The 24,117-nt window shown below is 44.1% G+C and overlaps 1 protein-coding gene across 3 annotated transcripts in view; it reads left to right on the plus strand.

Moving 5' to 3' along the window:
• The window catches only part of LOC147622325 (D-lactate dehydrogenase [cytochrome], mitochondrial-like), a 112,300-nt gene that overhangs the window by 42,677 nt on the left and 45,506 nt on the right, over positions 1-24,117 (plus strand). For all 3 annotated transcript variants that reach the window (XM_086823428.1, XM_086823427.1, XM_086823426.1), the window contains exons 7-12: positions 10,199-10,259; positions 10,547-10,583; positions 10,770-10,831; positions 12,700-12,796; positions 12,913-12,987; positions 13,109-13,217. In XM_086823428.1, coding sequence (XP_086679554.1) covers positions 10,199-10,259; positions 10,547-10,583; positions 10,770-10,831; positions 12,700-12,796; positions 12,913-12,987; positions 13,109-13,217 — 441 coding nt within the window. The remainder of the gene's footprint in view (positions 1-10,198; positions 10,260-10,546; positions 10,584-10,769; positions 10,832-12,699; positions 12,797-12,912; positions 12,988-13,108; positions 13,218-24,117) is intronic.

Here is a 24,117-nt window from a genome sequence, read left to right on the forward strand (position 1 = left end):
TACATCTCAATCGGATTTGTCATTTTTGTATCTTTCTTTGTGGATTTATAGAGACACATGCTTTGGCTTCACACAACAAATTTTGTTGATCTTGTGGAAGAATTTGAAGATGGTTGAACATTGTGAGTGATTGGATTTGTCGCTTAGCCATTTCAACTCTTTTTGCATTAGTAATATAGTGTCCTACTATAGTCGGCAATGACTATTTGCATTTGTTGAACAAAACGAAACCAAGCGGTGTCAACATCATCTTACAACTGAGCAAAGAGTGGACAAATGGCATCATGTACTAAAGCTTTAAAGGCATCATGCAAAAGACAGCTGTTATTTATATGTAACAGTCTGTGATGCTGTAAAGGAGGTTCCTCTAAGGGCATATAAAAATACAAAGCCAACCATAGCGGCAAATGATCAGAGAGTCTTGAGGGGAGTGTTGAGGCATGATCAACCTAAAGCTTGCATGAAAAGGACTCATACTGTTGAGAATTTAACAAATACTATCTATCCAATCTAGCCCAATATTGAGTGAGAGCATTATGGCGATAAGTGAATCTTGGAATTCCAGCCATAGTAGAAAGCCAAAGATAAGAGGCGTTTGTTTGTAGAATGAAATTGTCCCAAGCCTGACGCTCAACATGTAACATATGAGAAAAGCCATATGTATTATCCTCCCTTTGTGGAGAGTTGTTAAAATCTCCACAAACAAAAGCATTTGTCAACCAGGGATAGGAATTGAAGAAATTCCTAATCCTTTGTCGCTTATGGGAAGATTGAGATGCATACACTCTTGCAAATTGAAAAATTTCACCCTACAAAATACATTGCATAATCATACATCGGTCCAATGAATCATTATATTCCAATGCTAGCTCCAATTCATGTCGCAAAAGAAGAGCGACCCCAAGAATTGATTGCTTCCGGCATAGAAAATGTCATATCTAGCAAAATGGCCAAACTGGCCACCATACTCATGTTGAGTATGTTCTTGCAAACAAACTATATCTGGTCTCGTCGTATGTACATAATCCCGTAAACATCTCCATTTATGAGGATTGCAAATACCTTGTACATTATAGGTAACACACTTTATTGGAAGCATCTTATGTACATGACAGAGAAATGAGAAGATTTAACTCTCATCCATATGCGCAGATTCCCTCGGATCATGCAATACATGCCAAATAACATCATGCTTATCAAGGAGCTGAGTATGTTGGAATGTTGGCTCCAATTCATGTCGCAAAAGAAAAGGAACACCCAAGAATTTATTGCTTCTGGCATAAAAAATGTCATATCCAGCAAAATGGCCAAACTGGCCACCATACTCATGCTAATTGTGTTCTTGCAAAAAAACTATATCTGGTCTCGTCATATGTACATAATCCCATAAACATCTCCATTTATGAGGATTGTAAATACCCTGTACATTAAAGGTAACACACTTTATTGGAAGCATCTTATGTACATGACAGAGAAATGAGGAGATGTAACTCTCATCCATATGCGCAGATCCCTTGGATCACGCAATACATTCCAAATAACATCATGCTTATCAAAGAGCTGAGTACCTCCAATACAAACTTGAACCCAATTACGTGAAACCGCATTAGGAACGGGATTCACTTTTGCATTGAGAACATTAGCCACCAAAGAATCCACTTTGTGAGCTACATTCTCTTGAGTTTGTGTCCAATTATGGATTTGTACAAAGGCGCCTTGAAAGTTTTTTCAGGGCAATAATCTACACACACACACACACACACACACACACACACACACACACACATACAGAAAGAAAGAAAGTTGTATTAATGTCTACAAAAGGCCAAAATGACCTGTGAGACCAAAAGGTTACATCATGTCCATGAAATACATCATCATGGGTACTAAAAATAAAAATCAAAGAAAGTACTAAGAGCTGAAATGTTAGATCTGATCCCAAAACAAAAAGTGTCTAGCTCTCATATCACCCTAAAATATCCCCCATAGGACACTGCAACATGGCACCCAATGTAGTAAAGCTAGGCCGACGGGAGAAAGTCCTGTGGTGATGGGAGATGATGGCTCTTATCCTCTTGTAGTGATGCGGGCATGGGCAGGGACCACGAGGTCGAGGGCGCTGGGCTCTGCATAGCTCAATAGCTGTGTCTAGTGTCACTCCTCTCGGTCGAGCCCCTGCATCAGCCTAAAGGTCGGGTGTAGTGGGTGAATCTGCCCTTGTCACTCTGGTCTGGAACTGTAGTTGGTCCATTTCTTGTAGTCTATGGCAAGCATATAGAGATTAGCACAAAGATTGTTGAAAATATAAGTATTTGGTCAATTTGTGCAAAGTGAAAAATCAGGTGATTGCGGGCAATTTATAGTGACCAAACAGCCTAAAAGCGTGTCCAAGCAAGGAAGCTTGCATAATTAGATAGTCTGATATCTCTGAAATCCAAAATGCTTGGAGAAGCAACCTCTTGGAAATTTGGCAGCCAAAGAAACAGATAATCTGAGCAAGAAATACCTGGTATCCAAACAAGCCCATAGTAAATGAGATAGTCTTGTTGCGATTTGAGCATCTAAAACAAGAGACAGAAGCTATCCTTCTTTTGACTAGAGTTTCACCAACAAGTAACACTCCAACCAAACATTGCCAAAGGAAAACTCGCTACTTAAATGGCAATTTACTACTCCATTTTTTTTTGGAGGTTTTGTTTCCACCACTTAGCTATCTTATCCATATTCCAAAGCGTGTTTCAATTAGCAGCAATCCACGGCTAATGAATTATCAATCTGTATATTTGGTAACAGTGAGCTGTAACATAGGTGCTTTGGGAAAACCAAGCTCATCTTTTTGCAACATCCAATCTAACAATTTGCTCTCTTGATTTACAGGTGGAATCACTTCAAAATTGCTGCAACAGAGCTCTAATTTTCTCCCAAATAGGCCTGTAATGCATGCCCAAATTCCATATCCTTTGTGCTTGCGTGTGTAAATATTTTGCCATTCAGAGAGACAACATCCTACATTAGACTTATATTTTTAGTGGAAAGAAAATAGGCCAGCCTTGTCTCCTAAATTGCTAGAGGCTTAAGAAAAATTTTGCTCCAGTGAATGCTCTCCAATCTTAGTGAGCTACCTATCTCTGAGGATCTTCCAGACCAATGCAAGTACTGGAGGAATTTTTTCCAATCAGTAATCAGTCTAGTAGTAAAAGGACAGCCCGGTATCTTCCTTGCAACTTTCCAAGAAGCAAATCCCAACGTGTACATACATTGCTATCTTCCAAAAGAGTCTATTTTAAGTGCAGCATACATCACTGTCCAAGGTTGTTCTTGAGCAAAAAAGGGTGGATGGGAGAGTTGCTTTTCTTGCCAAAACATGATAATGAATATTCGCACATACATGTATATATAGATACATATGTATGTACATCTATATATATACATATATGTACATCTACACACACACACACACACACACACACACACACACACACACACCCCACATATATGTATGTATGTTGTAGAGTGTAAATAAATAAAAAAATATGTATACACGCACACATATATAAATATATAAATATATATATGTAGTGTATGTATATGTATAGTTACTATGTGTGTGTGTGCACCCCACACACACACACTTTATTTTTTATTTTTTAAAAGTGAAATCATTGTCTCATTAAGAAAAACAAATTATACATTCATAGCTGTCTCAAATTGCCACACACACTTTTTTTTTTTTGTAATATCCAGTGCAGTATATTTATATGCTCATAAATTTACAAGATGGGAAGTCTCCGAAGCGGAGAGTATCCCAAATGTCAGAAACATAAAGAGAAAAGCTCTAAACAAGAAGCATCCATATCACCCTCATGGCAGGCATCATATAAGGATTGCCGCAATGAGGCTCTGAAGGATTCATATGACTGGTGATTCTGCCGACCCAAGTATGCCAAATTATGCTCACTCTAGATTGTCCAAAGAGCCCAATATCTCACCCAAGAGAGAGATAGTGAGTATTGGGACAAGGACCACATATATCTGCCAAAAAGCCAGAAATGTTTCCCAAAATTGTGACTAGGGAAACGGAGCCGAAGAAAATCTGAAATTCTCCTGAGGAGGATCCTGGAACAAGGGCAGTGCCAGAGCAGATGAAGAACAGTCTCTGAGGGAGCCTGACATCTTAGACATGTGGAAGGTGCAATGTGACGTTTAGCAAGTATGACCCCCACTGACAATGTACCTGTCAAACATCTCCAAAGAAAAAGTCTTTGTTTCAATGGCATTTTACACTTCCACAACATCCGGAGATTCTTTCTCCACCATGAGAGGGGCTTCCTTATATGCCACAGAGAATTAGCATGTTGATGAATCCATGGGGCAGGCTGAAGAAGCCTGTAGGCTTTGATGGAGGTTAAGGCAGGAAGGGGAAAAGGATGAATGCATGTAGCAGATGGTTGCAATTGCCAATCCAGAAGCCTGTCTGTGTCAGCCACGGGTGGAATAGGTAAAAAGGGATGCAATAAATCAGCAATTTTCTTCCATATCAACCTATGATGCATTCCCAATGCATAGGAAGCAGTGACCCGGGGAAAGGATAAGACATATCCCCGATCATCTACCACATCATGTACGTACCTAATTCCCAATTTCATAAGATTGTATGCCCGAACAGGTTCCTGTAAAGCCAGTGGAGTGTCAAAGATGGCACTCCAATGAATACTTTCTTTCCTCATCGAGTTTGTCTCCAAGCAATTATCAGGAGCCCATTTGACCTAAGAGAGAACTTGTTTCCAGTCAAGTATGAGGGCAGTAGAGAAAGGACAACTAGGTATCCTCCCTACAAATCTCCCAATCACAACCTCCCAATGATCCGTAATCCAATGACCATAAGCAGAAGTCCTCATGTTGACACACATGGATGCCAACATACAAGTCCATGGCTGCTGTTGACGGAAAAAAGTATGCAACATTGTAGCCTTCCTTGCAAGTACATGATATTTTATATCGAGGACATTAAGTCCACCATGCATCCTTGGGGAGCACACCATTTCCATCTTCATCAGTCTCAATGCTTTCACAACAGTTTTTGTCTTCCATAATATCTCCATAGCTTGAGACATAAAGGCTGAAATATCCCTGGAGGACCAATGCAGCAAGGGCAAATAGAACTGGACATAAGACATCACAATGGATTGTACTATTCTGAGCCTGACATGAAGAGGCCAAGTAGAAATCTTCCAGTATTCCAGTTTATGTTGAAGTCTTTGGAAAATCCATTTTAACTGCTGCTTTCTGGTGATATGCCATCCTATGGGATATCCCAAATGCCTGACAATATCTCTGGAATGCACCACCTGACCCGGCCAAAGAATAGAATGCCAGTCACATTGTTTCAGGGGGAGTAATTTAGATTTTTCAAAATTGACATGCAATCCCGCTGCCAACCCATATAAAGAAAGAGTGGCCATAAGCATGCGAAGTTCCTGAGGAGAATTCTGTGGCATGAAGAAGAAATCATCAGCATATGCCTGTGCCAAAAAAGATGTAGCCCCTGGGATTTTGAGACCAGTCATCTGTCCTGTGTTTGTAAGATGATCAAGATACATCAAAAGAGGATGGGTCGCAATGGCATAGAAGAGAGCACTGAGAGGGCAGCCCTGTCTAACTGATCGACCCAATATCCATGATCGAGACAGATGGCGCCCAAGAATGCACTGAGCCCCCCCCCCCCCCCCCCCCACACACACACACATTGTTATGATTTTTGTTGGATCCATTTTTTTGTTATAATCTACAAAAGATGTGTGGGCATATACACACACGTCGGAAGGATTACCTACCCGCCCACTATAAGCTAGGAGAGTGATATTTAATTTGGACTTGAGCTTACTAGTGTGTACACATGCTAGAAAGCACTTAGCGTTGTTTTTTTCTGAAAAGCTATTATAAGTGAGCCTTTTGTTTACTAGTGAGCCTTGGGGACTTGTATTTGGTGGTACACAATTGAAGAGCAAAGATTATTGTAAAATGTGCTACTTTGGGAAGTGATGAATAGAATTTGTTTGTGCTTTTGAAGGAGTTTTGTATGTGTCATGATTATTTTCCATAGCCTCAAGACAAGGAGGCCTTAGAGTTCAAATGAGCTCAAATCCTTGCAAGGCCATCAATAGCAATTAGTCTAGTAGAAGATTAAGCCAAGAAACACAAGATTTGACCAAACATTGAATGCTTAATCTCTGTTTTACCAAAGTCACCTACAGATTTGATGAAGAGCTTGGATCTCATTGTAGACTTGATCAAATCAAATTCTGACTTCACCAGCTTGTAGAGCACCCTTGAAAACCCCTAGGGTCAAGAGGAATTAGACCCATTGCATGTGATGAAGCAAATATTTCAATTTCTCATCAGAAAAACGGTGCCTGCAAATTAGCAAAAATCTGGAGCTTCTCTTGGTGGTTTGCTGCGCTAAGAACCTTATTTGTGTGATTGTTTGCAAATATAAAATCCTTCACACTTTTTTGTTGTGGTGAACGAGACCTCTCATTTGAGGTATGGGAGTACATAGACGTGGCGCATGGAATGCTAGTTGGTGAGAAGGCACAAAGGAGATTGGCTGGTTGGCTTCAGGGCTTGAAAAGCCTTGTTTGAGACGAGTCAAACAATTGGGCAGAAAGCGTTGGAAATATCTCATTGGGCTACACATTTTCTAGCCCACTGGCTTGTGTTGGCACATCTGTATTGGCGTACAGTTAGCAGTGGTGGGTAAATCAACTGGATTAGGAACTGTCATGTTCACACTCTCCCATGGTGTGACGCAGACATGCTTCTACCCATGGGCCAGTTCAAAGGTCAAGTACGTTGCCGAATTCATGTGTTTGTAAGGCCTATTGTGTGAGTTCATTGTAATATTGTCTAGGCGCCCAATGAGCAGCAAGTGTGGGCAGAGTTATTGGATTATTGTGTGAACGCACTTAGTTGGACGCTATTATTAGGGTTGGTAGCCAATTTAGGCACTATAAGTAGGAGTTTAGCCCCTTAGTCATAATCATTCATTGATCATTCATTCATCATCTATTGATCAGTCAAGCATCATTGAGTCACTGAAAGCTCCGGAGCTGCACTACCACTGAGTATCTCTAGTTCATCATTGTACATATTTTTTGATAAGTAATACAAGGTAGATTAGGTCATCTTCTCTATTGTGTATTGAGCATGAAGACAAAGCAATTTGTTGCATGGGTTCAAGTTTCTAATTAAGTGCTAACCGCAATCAATCAATCATAAACACGTTTCTGCAAAGCACCCATGTTACACAAAGAGTCATCATTTGCAGTGTTTGGGCGAGAATCAGAGAGTGTGAAAAGAGATGACCGTGTCAGCTTGTGAGACAAAACAAAAAAAAATCACATTGAGGTAAAGTTTTAAAGTGGTGACAAAGTCAGGCTGCAAACAGAAAACAGATTTGTGGTCTTACAGCAGCAGCATCGCGAAGCAGTAGCAGAAACACAGAAAAGAGAGCGCAAGGAAATGGTGTACAACAAATTAGCGAAGCTGGTTAAAAGCAAAAAAATAAGCAAAGAAAAAGCAAAAAAAGCGCGTTTTCTACGAAAGCAGCTACATTTTTCTAATGATTTTGAGGAGGAAGCGGAAATAGGGGTGTGAGTAGTAGCAACATGGAGCCCTGAGGTGCACAGAATGAGGACGCAAAGTCAATGGAAGAAGCGGTTGGTGTTGGTGGAGGCAGCATCATCATCAGGTGCACTCGTTGTCTGCAACAAGGAGGTAAAAGCACCATTTTTTCCCAGATTTTTATGTCTACAAAGTGCAAATAAAAACACCATTTTTTCATATAGAAAAACCTTCAAAGGTTTGAAAAGATTACTTCTACATAAAGTCCTTCCCAAGAGTCGGTTCGTGTGTGGACTGTTTTGGAAGAAAAGGAGCTTTTTGTGTGCTGGTTTCGAGCAGCAGTCCAGACCATTTCAACAGATTTATGGCTGCATGTATGTGGAGTTTCACCACGGGTGATGCTTGTGGCTTGTTTTTAAGTGTGTGTGGGCGTACTCAAAACATGGTTTGGGCTTAGCATTCGTGTCGGGATTTCAACATGGGAGTTTTTTGATTTGAGTATTGTGATCTTCAATGGGAGTGGAGAGGTGGTCAACTTTGTGCAATGGTACAAGTCAGCCATGATGAATAATGGTTTGAAAGTTGATTTTTGGTTGGAAGGTTTTCCTTACTTGAAAAGATCCAAGTCAATGTGGTACCAATGACAACCAAATGTGATGAAGAGGGATTGGAGTTTTCTACTTAATGGTATATTGTCTTTTGCCCAAATTTGGTATGGTCCAAATTACATGAAGATTATGTGATGTGCCCATGGATAGAAGGTCAATTCAAAGTGTTGAATTGATAATGACAAAGGAAGAAGTACATGTGCATGAGGTGAATGTTAATGCTTGTATGCAAATGGAGAGTGGGGTTTTCATGTGGTGTCACGAAGTCCCTAAGTCTAAACTCAAGCGGGATGCTTGTGAGTTGCAACAACAAGGAAGGAGCTTGCTTGAGGAGACTATGGAGCCGACTCTCAGATAAATCTTCTTCCTATGGTGGCTGATCTCTTTGAAGACTTGTTGGATGAGCTTGAGGACCATGAGTACTTGGACCAAGGGCAAGATCGTACTTCAACCTTTGAGGTAACTTGTGATGATTAGGTTGTGGTTGCATATGATGTTTGGGAATTTGAAGTTATATTTGTGTATGACATCAAAGAGCAAAGCTGAGCTTTGGGCTTTAGGTCCAAAGTGGGATCCAAAAGAGGAGTTGGAGGCTTATGATGCATGCTAGGTTTTGGATCCCACCTTGATGTGGATAGTTATGCTATGCCGTGTGTTGTTGATTCACTTGTTACCATTGGGGATGTATTCATTGACCCTAGAAGTTCCTTGCCAGGGGTTCCCTTGGAAATCTTTGAAAAGTTGAACCACTTCACGATGGTTTTTGGCGATGATGATCTTCTAGATGAGGTCTTAGATGACGATATGAAGGTACTGAAGGGGGGTACATACACTCGTGAAGGTAGTGATGAGATGCTCGTTGGGGGGTTTGTGCATGTTGATGAACAAGGTTTATATTTAGATGCACAAGGTGACAAAGCTCTATGGTACACACTCTTGGACAAGGACTGGCTTGACAATGAAGATATTTGGGTCATGGTTTACATGAATGATGTGGTGGTACTTCAAGATGTATATCTCGTAAATCTTGGAGACGGTGACATACCTATATGTATGTATGTATGTATGCGTATTATTATCTACAACATATCATGCTATGTTGGAAAAGCATTTGCTCAATGCTCCACCGTTGTGTTGTTTTTGCGGCGGGTGATGGATGTGCTATGTTTTGTAAGGCTTTATAAGGAGTAGCTGTTGTGGCGAGCACTTGGGCACGCGACATTTTCTAATTTAGACAGTGGATGGTGGCCAAGTGTGGCCATATGGTTAGGAGACAGCTTATGTAGACTTGGTACTTTGCCAAGTAGGATGCATGCTTGTGCGGGTTATGTGACTGCATTAGTGAGTGCTGGACAACAAATTGAGGATACATTGTGGGGCCCGTTTGAGGGTCCAGATGGTCTCAGTTGGCTATGAGCGCTGCACATAGTGCTTACGGGAATGTGTTGTAGTCTAATATGGTTCCAGTTGGATGATGTGGTTGGTTGGTCGTGAGTTGGCCTGACGTGGCTGACCTACGTCCATGCCAACCTTGGGTACTATATATAGACTAGTTTGGCAGCCTTGGTTCATTATCGAGTTCATTGTGTTCAAGCACTCTTGTAAGCAAGACATCCTCCCTCCAAAGTCTGTCTAGATTGTCATCAAAGCTCCTTACCTGGAGCACACGGGTGGGCGCAGACGCCATCAGTAATCAAGTTTTGCAAGCAATAATATTGTTTACTCTCCACTTCTTTTTGCAATTCAGTGCATTGAATTGTGTTGATCCAGCTTCCGCTATTGTGTATTCTTACATGCCAAGTGGCCAATGTGGTTCGAATCATACTAGATTATTGAACACCCTATTCGACTGAGCTCTTACTTACTGGTTGCTTGGGGTCTTTCTTGGTTAGTGTTGCATATTGTATGTTATGGTATGAATTGTTTTATTTTTTAAATGACCTATTTAGCATTCAATGGTGCAATAGGTCCTGGAGCTTGTATTGGAGGAATGTGTGCAACACGTTGCTCGGGATCTCTTGCTGTACGGTATGCAATGGGTTCGTGTGCCTAGATCTTAAAATTTGCTCTTGGAGCTATTAAAACACCTCTTCTAGAGCATTTTGTTTTACTGAGTTTATTGTTGTGTCTATGCTTCTAGGGCCAGGTTGCACACAAGAATCTACATGAATGCATGCATGTGTGCAATACACACATACATGCATATAACATTCGTACATACGCATTCATGCATGCATACATATGTAATGCAGATTCATACATGATTTTCTAGTTGTATTTCAAATGTTCTCATGCTTTATCTGTCTGTGTCTTAGATATGGTACAATGAAGGACAATGTTCTTTCATTAAAGGTTCACTCTCATTGCCCTACTTACGCAACAACTTTTTAGGAGTTTTATTGACACACTTCAATTGAAGCGATACGAGAAAGTGGTCATTTCCTTTCTGTCAATGTTTTAGCTGTTACCAGATTAATGTTTTTTACTAAGTGAGAAAATAATTTTTCCCATTGGTTGATATTGAGCCTGGTGAATCAGGCTGTACTGGCAAATGGAGATGTAATTAAAACAGCAAATCGTGCACGTAAAAGTGCTGCAGGGTGCGTATGAGGAGATGTTACTTGCCAATGGAAACCATCATAGACACTGCATGATGCTATGAATGCATGCATTTTATTGTATTGTGTGTGTGTGTGTATATATGTATGCTGATAATGTATTTTATTGTATTGTGTATGTATATATGTATGCTGATAATGTATTTTATTGTATTGTGTATGTATCTATGTATGCTTGTACTGTATGTATTGTATTATGTTGTATTATATGTATGTATGCATTGTTTTGTCTTGTACTGTACATAAGTAAGCATGTATGTATTGTATTGTTGGAAACTAAACAACGCAGTGTGTTAGAAACTGTTAAAATGCCTTACCTCAAAATGTTTTTGAAACCTCACGAAACCTTTGAAAAACCTGTATGCTGCCCATTTCAAGCCCGTTGCACCATCCATAGTTTATCTCTTCTCTCCTTCCTTTTTCTTCCTCTATTTCCTTGCTTCTGTTCTCCTGCTTTGTCCTACCTCCTTTCCCTTCTTGCTCCTCTTTCATTCCTCTCTCTCTTCCTCTCTTCCTCCCCCCCCTTCATTCTTCAATTTTCTCTATATTTCTAAATCTTCTATCCCCCATTTCTTCCAAATTTTCACAGCTCCCTAATTTTCCAAATTTCCCCACAGTGTCTCATCAAATTGAAGTCATTGTAGCTCCATTTCAGAGTCTAGAATTTCATGCATTGTGTTTCAAGCTTCGAAAGTTTTTTGTTTTTGATTTGTTTCTTGGTCATCTGTTTATGTGTAATGGTTTTTAAAAGCCTCATATATTTTTCTCTATATTTCTACGAATTTATAAATCTTCTATCCCCCATCTCTTCCAAATTTTCACAGCTCCCTAATTTTCCAAATTTCCCCACAGTGCCTCACCAAATTGAAGTCATTGTAGCTCCATTTCAGAGTTTAGAATTTCATGCATTGTGTTTCAAACTTCAAAAGTTTTTTGTTTTTGATTTGTTTCTTGGTCATCTGTTTATGTGTAATGGTTTTTAAAAGCTTCATTTATTTTTAAAAATTTATTAATGTTTTTTTTTTGGGGGAATTATCAAGAGCCAGGGAGACGCATGGCTACTCTCCCTCTCTCCTCTAGCCACACACGATAAGCCCAATAAATACAACTGGAACACCACTTAGCTGCACTTAAATCAAGACACAATGGGGAAGATCCTTACATTGGAAGTATTACTCTATGAAAAATGAATACTTACATAAAGAAGCAAGACAATGAGGGTGTTACAAAAATGCTTGAACAACCCTGGAAGTCCCAAGTCTAGCCTATTCATCTACCAGCCACACAACAAAATACAACTGGAGTCTGGAACACAACTTAGCTGCATTTAAATCAAGACACAATGGAGAAAACACTAGACACCCATAGTATTGCTTTATGAAAAATGGACACTTACAAGAGCACTCACTGCACTGGCGTTCTGCAGTGGTTACAGTGAGGAAGACTGTTACACAGAGAATCAAGACAATGAATTGGTTACAAAAATGCTTGAACAAACCCCTCAAGTCCCAAATCTAGCCTTTTTATCTATTTCCCATTGTAGTAGGTGGCCATGAACAAACCCTGCACTTGTTTGACCATGGGCAGCTGTGATGGCTACGAAAGCCTAAAAAACCTCAAAACAAATACAGGTTGTAGCATTGAATGTATTTTATTGTATGTATGTAATGTATGCATTGTATTGTATTGAAATGTATGTTTGTGAATATGTATGTATGTATGTATGTAACACTTTACATATGTATTCATATTCATAGAATTCCTCTTTCACCTTCTCAAATGTAGAAATTATAATATAATGGGGCTATGGACGCAATGTGCTTTTGAATTCAACATGTGGTTTCTTGTAGGTATGATATGACAAGGTTGATGATCGGAAGCGAAGGGACCCTTGGAGTCATAACAGAAGTTACACTAAGGCTTCAGAAGATTCCAGAAGCATCCGTTGTAAGCTTCATCTATAATAATCTTTGTTCTTATTAGTCTTTTTTCAACCAGATTTTGGCACGAGTTTGGTGCTACATTTAAGATTGGGCTTTTATGGATTGAAAGAAAACTTTTAGGTGGCGGTGTGCAGCTTCCCTTCAATCAAAGATGCAGCCGATGTAGCTATTGCTACCATGCACTGCGGTATTCAGGTAAGTTTGACTTATTCCCAACGATTCTATTTATAGACTGGTCTGATCTTGAGATTGTTTTTAGTTTGTTAAGATGGTGTAACAACTTACTAAACTCTACAGAGGCTTTTTTTGGTTGTAGGTCAGCCGGGTAGAGATGTTGGATGAAGTCATGGTAAAGATTTTGAATAGTGCAAACAGCACAAATTTCAACGAAACACCAATCTTGATGTTTGAATTTGTTGGCACAGGTAATCTAACTTCTTTGTTAGCCATTGTTTGTGGAAAGATATCATGCTCATCTTCCAAGTGATGCATGTATAAATGTATATGTATGGTGGGAAGCTAGAGGTGAAGCTGTGTTGAGAAGTGGTTTTATACTCTGGGATCATCTCTTATCATTGCAAGGTGTGGTCAAGTCCTAGGACTCGAGGGGATCTGTCGCGGAAGGCCTAGGAAGACGTGATGCACCTCATTGTGGCAAGAAGAATATGGTTGGCTACCACCATGTGGCTTGTGAAGGAGAGTTCGGGTTTGCTCTAATCTATGAGGTTCTTGCAAATGCTTCCAAGAAGAGGGATGATGAGCTCTTGTGTTACAACCCCACGGATCTCCTAAACGCAAAACACGAGTGATTAGTACAAACTCCCTAAGAGGCGTGCAGGCTAGCTCACCTCTAACCATAGATTCTAGCTTCGAACCACCCTTGAGCCAGGGCTAAGGTATGACTCCCACAAATCCATGCTAGTCCTTCAGCATGTCGATCTATGCCCTACCACACACGTAGCCGGAGTCTCGGTCGAACTCTAACCAATAGTGAGGTTATGACATTAATAATCCATGTTTCACTTATCTAGTGTCCACTGCTGCTATAAATAGCCAACCTGTTATAAATAGTGAGTACACATGGATTTATTAATAATAACCTTAGCCAACCGTATTAGCCTTCTTTCTCATAATCCTAGGGCTCTCCTAACCTTGTTGGATTGGTCCCACTAATTCGAGTGTTAGTAATATAAGGTCCCCACTCTGGGGCAGATTCGCAGCCGATCGGATGGGGACTACTCTCCATCCAAGCCACTTGCAAAGGCCCGCCGTACGGCTGAGACAGCATCCACCTCAGCAGGGCATCCATGAGGATCATCTCATGGAATGTACAGGGCCTTGGCGGAGCACATTTTATACGCTATCGTGGTTGCTTGAGGCAGGAGCTTCAGAGATGCTTGGTTGGTGGCAGCATTGATATTTTGATGATGCAGGAGCATCACTTGGATGAGAGCAGGATCCGGAGATATGGTTCGGTGATGCCTGGTAGATGGGACACTTTTTGGTCTGCAGGGTTTGGTCCTTTGGGTGGACAGGGAGGAGTATGCATGGTCATTGCAGATGTATGGCGGCAGGCCATTGTGGATCGAGGGATCATTGTGCCTGGTAGAGCACAATATGTCATTCTGAGGATGCATGATGAGCTATTGGGCGTGCTCAACGTCTATGCGCCCAATCATGCTAGTGCCAGAGTAGAGTTCTGGACCCAGGTTACGGATGCATTGCCAGAGGCCGCACATTGGTGTGTCGGGGGAGACTTCAACATGCTTGAGGACCCGGCAGATAGGGTGGGAGGCAGTCATGTTACAGTGCACGGCACGGAGCTTGCAGCTTGGGACCGGTTTTGCATGTCACTGAGGATCACTGATGCATGGCAGCATGGGGCTTTCTCCCGGTCTCAGGACAGTCTTAGTTTCTCTCGGTCGGATCGCCCGGCAGGGAGGGACTAATCTATCACGGATTGATCGCTTTTATGTGGGCGACTGGTTAGGGGAGCGAGGGGGCTCCGTCGGCATTCTCGTTGGCACCTCATTTTTAGATCATGCGCCAGTTATCTTGACATTGGAGGAGAGGACACGGGAGCCCAGCTTGCAGTTGAGGATCCCAGAGAGGGTACTTACAGATCCCAGTCTCGCTGAGGACATTGAGAGGATGTGGCATGATAGTCAGTGCTCTGATCAGGATGCAGCGGGCCAGTGTGCCCAGGGACTCATCGATCTTAGCTCTTTTCTGCATGCTGCAGCTTTGACACGGCTGGGAGAGATTCGCGAGTGGGAGCATCGGCTGAGACGCAGCCTTGCTTTGCTACAGCGCCTTCAAGAGCAGCAGCCTGCATGTGAGTGGGTGGCGTCCCAGCTGAGCCAGGCACGCCAGGAGGTTAGAGAGGTAGAGGAGCAGAGACATGAGTTTTACTATCGTCGTCAGGCCTCTCAGTGGACGCAGCTTGGTGATAGAGTGACTGGAGAGTTTTTTGAGATCACTGGACCTCGTCATGCGCGAGCAGGAGTCTGCCAGCTTGGTAGACCGGATGGATCGGTAGCTACTGAGCTCGGGGAGATCAGAGCCATTGCCACTGCATTCTATAGAGACCTGCTTTTAGCGGAGCCAGCCATTGAGGATCGAGATGTTTGCAGACAGACTGTGTGGGCCCATGTGCAGAGGAGGGTCACAGACCGTATGCGTACAGTTCTAGGTGCGCCTTTGTCAGAGATTGAGCTTGCCGAGGCCTTGAGGGTCTTGCCGCGACATAGTTGCCCAGGGGAGGACGGACTGACGCCGGCCTTTTTTATGCGCTATTGGGACCTTTTGGGGCCAGGCCTCCGCAGGGGCTTTCAGCATGTTTTGGACACTAGGGTGATGCCGCAGAGCTTTTCAGAGGGCTTGATCTATCTTATCCCCAAGGGGGAGGGAGTATCAGATGATATTCGGCATTGGAGGCCTATTACGATCCTCAATACTGTCTACAAGGTCTTAGCAAAGGCCTTGAGTTTGAGGATCCAGCCCTTCCTGGGGGAGTTGATTCATGCTACTCAGACAGGATTTGTCAAGGAGCGCAGTATCCTTGACAACATCTTTACTTTCTGGGAGGCGACGGCCCGAGCTAGATTTCTTGGCGAGGACTTGGTCGTGATGCTTCTCGATTTTGAGAAGGCATACGATAGAGTTGATTGGGGTTTCTTAGAGGGCACTATGCTTCGCCTGGGCTTTGAGCCAGGATGGATCAGAGGGGTGGCGGCTCTGTATTCCACAGCTCGCAGCCAGGTGTTGATTGCAGGAGGACGGGGGCCGAGTTTTGAGCTGACCAGATCAGTTCGTCAGGGGTGTCCCCTCGCCCCTTTTCTTTTTCTCTTCTTTGCGGAGGCTATGAGCATGTATTTGACGACAGAGGAGGTTGGTTTGAGAGGACTTCAGCTCCCAGTCCGGGGGGAGGACCTGCTTGATGCTGAGTTTGCAGACGACACGGGCTTATTTTTGCATGGCCAAGAGGCCAATCTTCTTCGGGCAGAGCAGTCGCTCCAGGTTTTTAGTGCAGCTTCGGGAGCATTGATCAATTGGCGCAAGACAGTGGCCTTTTGGATCAGTAGTGCTCCCACCGGTTTTAGATGGATTCCTCCAGGCACAGCAGTGCGGTATTTGGAATGCCAGATTGGCCTAGATTTGTCACCTGAGCAGCAGATTGCCCCGCTTCTTCTGAGCATTCGGAAGAAGCTTTTGTATTGGAGTACAGCTCGACTATCCTTGGCTGGGAGGGTGGTGGTGGCAAATCAGGTGCTGTTAGCGACCATGTGGTACATTACGTCTTGCTGGATCTTCTCGAGCTCTTGCATCAGCCAGGTACAGAGGCTGATCAGGAACTTTCTGTGGTCTGGGCGGGACGGTCAGCCAGCTCGGGCAAAGGTTGCATGGGTAGTTATTACACTTCCGCTGGCTCAGGGAGGTTTGGGCATTATAGATCCAGTCGATCAGAGTAGAGCCTTATTGGGGAAGCTTATTGTTCGGGGGTTGCTTCCAGGCGCTGAGCCTTGGAAAGAGCTCCTCTTGCAGCGGCTGCAGGCTCGGGCGCCCCCAGCAGGGGGCACTTGGCACCAGAGATTCGCTGGATCTTCATAGAGATGAGGAGGACAGGCCTCAGTAGAGGATGGGAGGACAGATTTGCTTTGAGTATCCTGAGAGCTTGGGAGCTGCTGAGACCGGGGCTCTCTCAGCGACCTCCTTCTTGTGTTGAGGAGCGGGCCAGACAGCCGCTCATCTGGAGCCCAACGGTTTGCACAGAGCAGGGTCATATGCTGGGTTCTCGGCCTCGTCTAGCCTGGGGGCCTTTAGCGGCAGGCCCAGCTCGTAGTTTTGGAGACTGGCAGGCCTTCTGTAGTCTCCCAGAGGAGATCCAGGTGGAGAGGCTGAGTCACTTCAAAGGGGGGTTGATTATGAGGGATGATATTCAGGAGGCACTCACAGAGGAGTGGTTCACGCCTCTCGAGCCAGTGGCCCCACGGTGGATGGAAGCCTTTACACAGTTGGAGATCCTGATTGCTGTCAGAGCTTGCACTGAGGATGGCAGTGGCCTCTACTATGAGATTCAGGATGAGGGTAGACTCCAGAGAGTGGAGGTGGAGTCGCCTTTGGTTGCAGAGTGCACCTTTCAGAGGATTCGGGTAGTGGCCACCGCTTCTCGGAAGTGGCATATTGACCCCGACCCTGCTGATGTGCTCCCGGATTGGCGCATATGGGCATATGCAGCGCGTCCCTTGGCCTGGCTACAGTGGGACCCCGGGGAGTACGAGTGGCATGATCCTTATGCATCCCTTGAGGCCACAGAGATTACCTTTTTCCAGTATACTGTTAGGCTGGGGCGGCATATTTTGACGGCGAGGAGGACGGTCTCTCCAGTGGCAGCAGGGCATTGGCGGCTACAGGGACTCTCACAAGAGTTCCTGGAGGATTTTTGGGCTCGGCTTTGGGCTAGTCGACAGGCCCGCAGGATCTCGACTTTTCAGTGGCTGGTCGCCCACAGGGGCTCAGCAGTTAGCACTTGGCTTGTTTACAGCGGTCTTCCGGCGGCCTGCGTCCGATGCGGCCACCCTATGGAGACACAGAGACATTGCCTTTGGGATTGCCCTCAGGCGCAACAGATTTGGCTGCGGATGCTGCGTATTCTGGCTCCCCTCTCTCCAGAGGGTATGTTTATGTGGGGTGCCGCTGCTTGGTCGACTTCGTCAGGGCCTGCTATGGGCTATGAGATGGAGCAGGGCAGCCAGGCCATCAGATTTATTAGGGGCCAGCCTCGCCTGGTTCCGGCACCGGATTTCTCGTCCGCTAGCTGGACACAGGAGAGGGATTTACGATGGGAGCTCCTCAGCAGCCTCACCATCTGGTTCACCTGGAGGGCCCGGTGCTTTACGGCCTTTGAGGGGAGATTGGAGCCACCAGCAGAGACTGTACGGGGGATTTGGCAGGAGTTGATCCACACCCTGCGAGGACAGTACGACCACATCCGGGGAGACTCGGATGAGGCGATCTTGCGGCGCCAGGCCTTTCACACCACTTGGCGCTGTGGCCCTTTCTACACCTTACACACGGGATCCCCTTGTTGGCACTACAGGCCACCTGTTTGGCTCTTCCCCCCCCCCTATTGTATGATTTATCCTCTCAGTCCTTTGTACTGATGCTTGTATTTTGCAGCACCTAGGGAGAGTCTCCCGGGCTGCCATGCTGTATTCACTGCTCTGTTTCTCTTATGAGCAGGAGAGATCTTTTGTAGCCCTACGAGCGTTTTTATATAACTAATGAAAGGATCTTTTCTCGGAAAAAAAAAAAGGTCCCCACTCTAGTTGGGTTGAGGGGATCCTTTTGATAGGCGGCTAAATCTCCTGGTCTCCGATTGACGACACCTCGATCTCTCGAAAATATGAGGATACGAGCAAATGGAGAGACCTAACTCTATCTTGCAGGGGAAACGTAGTCATTCTAACAAGAATCTATTCCTCCGATCGAACGGCACTCAATGCGTGTGAGTGAGGATGGAATAAGTCCGCACTTGGTTCATAGAAGTCAACGTCTTTTTCCTCCTCTCTTTACGAGGCATGACCATTGGCTCGTTCCCCTAAAATGGAACTTGTTCGAGTTCCAAACCAAAACCAAACCATCGATGATCTAGAATTCGGTCTTCTAAGCTAAACTAGTTGAGCATACCTCACGGACTATACTCCCTCGTCGTCGACCAATCGACAAGGGTCAAACCGGCCATAGACATATCCAAATCAAAACCAAACCACCGATGATCTAGAATTCGGTCTTCTAGCCTAAACTAGCGGGGCATACCTCACTGACTATACTCCCTTGTCGTCGACCAGTCGGAAAGGGCCAAACCGACCTGTCACCTCCTCAGGTCCTGCTGCTTGTGCCAAACCCTTTCGCTTCTTAGAGGAGACGTTTACTCATGAGGTGGACTAATTCATTGCACTAGCCTAGGCTCGTAGAACTAGGCAGCATCCATAATCAGAGGTCCACCCTTGCGGGGTAGAAATCCAATTTTAGTGGCATAGTAGGGGATTACCTTGGGCCAACTCTCGGGCTTGCTACTGCCTTCCTCTGCTGACTACGCAAGCAAGAGCGGAGTTAGCTAAGTAGGGGAGAAGATGTACCTGCACATTAGCAATAAAACCAACAAATATATGCATTGAAACCAGGAAAACATTCTTTTCTTTTCAATAATTCATTGAGCAATAAGAAAATAACAACGAACACAATGATGATCTTCTTAGCTACAATCCTTGTCAACAAGAAAAAAGAACCATAAAGTATTCCAGAGTAAGATTACTCACTCACAATTTCACTTAGTAGCCTTACTTAAGAGCATATACGAGGACGAAAGTGGCAATTCTCCATATTGGAGCCTTTAATCCTTCTGGCTACTTAACTTAAAAGAGAAGTGCCATGCTTCTACAATGCTAGTCGTAATTGTTATGGCCAACTTGGTTGTCGTTCGCATGAGGATTCGTTATGGAAGAGGCGAAGTCGTTTGCATGGATGCGTGCTTCCTCATTTCCACCTTGAATGTCGTGCTGTTCTTCGATTCGGCGGCATTTCGGTGCCATAGCAAGGTCCTTATTTGCGGAGAATAGAAAGAGAGTAGAGTGGATGTGAAATGCTAGGAATCACTAGGAGAGGATTCTAGCATATCAAATGGATTTGGAAACGGACATCGTTTGGACTTCCAAAAGCTTGCTTGAAATTCTAATAATGAGAAGAAGTCTAAGATCACCTCTAAGTCTCTTCACATGGGGGGGGAGGACTCACAAGAGAGTAAGTCTGGGAGAGAGTTGTTTCTCGTACCGGTGTACGAACCCATTTGTACCGTAGTGTTTCGTACGGCACGATTCCCCCCCCCCCTCCCCCCCCCTCCTCTCACCACCACCTTGAGAAAAAAATTCGAAATGCCAAACAAAAAATAGAAATCCTGCCTGACGAAGATCCCAAATGCTTGCAATACTTCGTAACTTTCGTGTCCACTCAGTATTAGAGACCTAAAAAATCTGGCAAGGTAGACTGGTAGTGTACACTTGATTGGTAGGATGAGAGAATCTTGCTACATCACTTGGAGATCCCTGGTATAGGTAGGCTAGATAGTCAGATCCTCAAGTTATGTACGAGGGAGAAGATTTGGACATGGCCATTTTGATCTAGAGAGGAGTCCCTAAACCTATCACCCTAGATGCACTGTGTGTATTTGTGCAAGGACGGTCGTTTGGTATTGCATTATCCATGCAGGTTCTTTCTTGGAGACAATTGGGAGATCCAACTGGGAGAGTCACATCTCCATGTTCTGGTTTCTCAAGCATTGTAGATTCCTCCCCCCCAACCTTCCCTTACATTCAAGCTTGAAGCTCCATAGTTTGTAAGTGAAAAAAAAACCGTCTTTTATTGAACAGCATCCGAAAATTTCATATCGTACCAACGTAGTTGTTTCTCGTACCGGTACGAATGGGTTCGTACCGTATGGTTCGTAAGGTACGTTATCGTACGTTTTTTTTTCCTTGAAAAAAAAATCCAAATGCTTAAAAAAAATATAGAAACCCTGCTTAACGAAGATTCCAAATGCTCGCAATACTTCGTAACTTTCGTGTCCACTCGTCCATATGGGGTTATTGAGAGACCTAAAAAATCTGGCGAGGTAGACTGGTAGTGTACACTTGATTGGTAGGATGAGAGAATCTTGCTACGTCACTTGGAGATCCCTAGGCTAGACAATTAGATACTCAAGTTATATACGAGGGAGAAGATTTGGACATGGCCATTTTGATCTAGAGAGGAGTCCCTAAACTTATCACCCTAGATGCACTGCCCGTATTTGTGCAAGGACTGTCCCTTAGTCATAAACGCTACACTGGGAGACCTTTAGTATTGCATTACCCATCCAGGTTCTTTTTTGGAGACAATCGGGAGAGACACATATCCATGTTCTGGTTCCTCAAGCACTGTAGACTCCTCCCCTCCCAACCTTCCCTCACATTCAAGCTTGAGGCTCCATAGGTTGTAAGTGTAAAAAATAAAAACTGTATTTTATCGTACGGTATCCGAAAATTTCATATCGTACCAAAAATTCCCGTACGGTATCGTATTTTCGTACCGTTGACAACTATGCGTACCAAAAATTCCTGTACGGTATTGTATTTTCGTACCGTGACAACTATGGGCTTAGGTACGTCTAGCCTTGGCTAGGAGAGGCTAAGAGGGTGACTTTAAGTCTTTTCACACGCTGAGGGTGGGGGGAGGGGGGGGAGGAAGGGGATGTCCTAGAGCTAGAGTCTAACCCCTACATGAGTGCTTATCTCCCAGAGAGGGAGGGGAGTGGAGTTTATATAGGTGCAGGGAGGGGGTGCTTGCGCATGGAGGGAGTGTTAGCTTGGCAAGTGTGTCTGGGTGGAGAGAGTGCTAGCAGGGAGGCAAGTGCGTCCGGGTGGGGGTGCCATCTGGGCTAGCTCCATGGATGGTAGGTGTGTCGGGGAGAGAGCACCACTTGTCCAAGAGGAGGTCGCAGGGGAGGGGGTACGTGCACCACCTGTCCAGGAAGGATCTAAAGGGGGGTGGTGGCAAGGGGTGCGTGTAGGCAGGGGTGCTTCGAGGAGAGGATGGCAAGCATTGTTCGGGTAGGTTCATAGGCGGCGCCCGTGGATACGTATGTGCATAATTTGGCGAGAAATGAACTGCTGGGTGTTCGGGGAAGGCGTTTGTAGGCATCGTATGTCACTCGGGCGAGGGTCGTTATGACTGCTCCCAATAGGAGGGCTACAATCGGAAGATAAAATACACATATTTTAGATCACTTAACTAATTCAAACAATGGAAAATACTTGCAACATCAAAACTGAAAATGACAAAGAACACTTGACACCATCACTGGGGCTGGAAACGGCCACCCCTCCCCACTCCCTCAATACAGTTGTATTTCTTGGAGTATTTACATGTACAAGTGTTCACGGGCCCAATGCCAGATTTCTCCATAACAAGGAGTGAGTACATGTCACCATTTGGCCACCCGAATGGTTCACTCTTGCTTTCACACTATGTACATATTGGATTGGTGTCCATGGCTTATGGAATGTGCCTATGCACGTGATTGACACGTATCATGCTGTATAGTTGGATATGATATTCCGCTGGGACTTGACGTTATCATGCCCGGAATATCTGGAGGACTTGGCTTTCCGGTGGGACTTGTTGAAAATATGAAAGCAAGAACAAAACTAGAAATGAAACAAGAACAAATGAAAGTGATATCCTCATATGGGTCCACAAGGATAGGGACAAGATGGATCTTAAAACAAGACACAGTCAGATTGATAGACAGATAGACAGACAACAGATAGACAGACAGACAAGACTAGATAGACAGAAGACTGACTGTAGACAAACAGATGGACCTTGAAGACATCCCCTCCTCAAGGGCAATCTCTGCCTCTTGGGTAGGGACAAGAGAGAGGTCAAAAAGCATAATGAGTAAGACACTAGAACCCCTTGACCTACATCATCGGTGGTCAAAGTGGTAGACAAGAAAGGTGAAGTAATCAGAAAGCCCATTCCTCATCATGTGAGGAATGAACAGCAAGATCTGCTGATGTAGATGCTGCAGCAACATGGGCTGAGGTAGATGCAGGGGCTAATGTAGAGGTTTTAGAGTAGCAGTCCTTCTCCCGGTGATTATCACGGCCACAAATGGTGCATGGATGAGCCTTGAAGCAGTCCTTCTCCATATGATTAGTTTTTCCACAATGGGTGCAAGGCTTTCTTACCTTAGAACCTCCTTTCTTTGCTAAAAATGCAGTGTCAGTTACCTTTTGTTGTTTTGTTCTTTCCTCTTCTTGGAGAGCATTGATGATACCTTCAAGAGTAGGATTATTGTGATACTTGAAGGTAGTGACAAGAGTAGCATAGGTATCAGGTAAGCTTTTGAGAAGCACAGCAATAGCAATATCTTCGGAGATGGGGGACTTCACTGATGCAAGCTGAACCATAAGACTGCGAAAATAATTGACATGAGAGGCTATAGTAGCTCCCTCCTGCATATATAGATCAAAGAATGAGATTATAAGTGCAATCTTAGAATTTTTAGAGCGGGGTCCAAAAGGGTATCCAAAGTGATCCATGCTCGAGAAGCAGACTGTATGTCGGAGATGTGATGAATGTAATCATCTCCAAGACCAAGCAAGATGATAGCATAGGCTTTGTCATTCTTGGCAGTGGGAGCATAAGTGATAACTTGCTCAATGTCGGAATCTTCGGGAGCAGCAGGATGAACAACGTCCCAAAGACTTTCTTTCATAAGATGGCACTTGATTTTGATTTGCCAAGTATGAAAGTTGGACCCATTGAATTTGTCGATAGACATGAGAGAATGAGTAGAAGAGGCCATGTGGGAAGGTCTTACCTCTTTCTAAAATGCAAGGGCAGTGTCTATTCCCTTACAAGGTTGCAGAAATGAATGAAAGAAGAGATCCAAACTGTTTTTAGAAGCCGGCTCTCTCACCACTTGTCAAGACCATAGCATTTGACAGCCCATCGAAGCATGAGGAACTAGCAGTGTGCAGATATGAGGATAAGAAAAGGACTAACCAGCAAACTGATGGAGACAATGCACAGTACCTTGTAGACTCTTCAAGAGGAAGCAATGGCAGAACTGAATGCAGTAAAATAACTCGTTTAGGAGGACAGTCGATCTGCAGCTTCCTTGAGATGATACGCACCCTTGAGTTGATGAAGAAGGCAGCCAAAGAAGATCTGCAACAGTACGGCGGGCAGCAGCAGCTACTGAAATCAGGCCGGCGCACT

Source organism: Cibotium barometz, chromosome 29, assembly GCF_041138505.1.
Source record: "Cibotium barometz isolate CiBa-2024 chromosome 29, ASM4113850v1, whole genome shotgun sequence".
NCBI classification, from domain to species: Eukaryota; Viridiplantae; Streptophyta; class Polypodiopsida; order Cyatheales; family Cibotiaceae; genus Cibotium; species Cibotium barometz.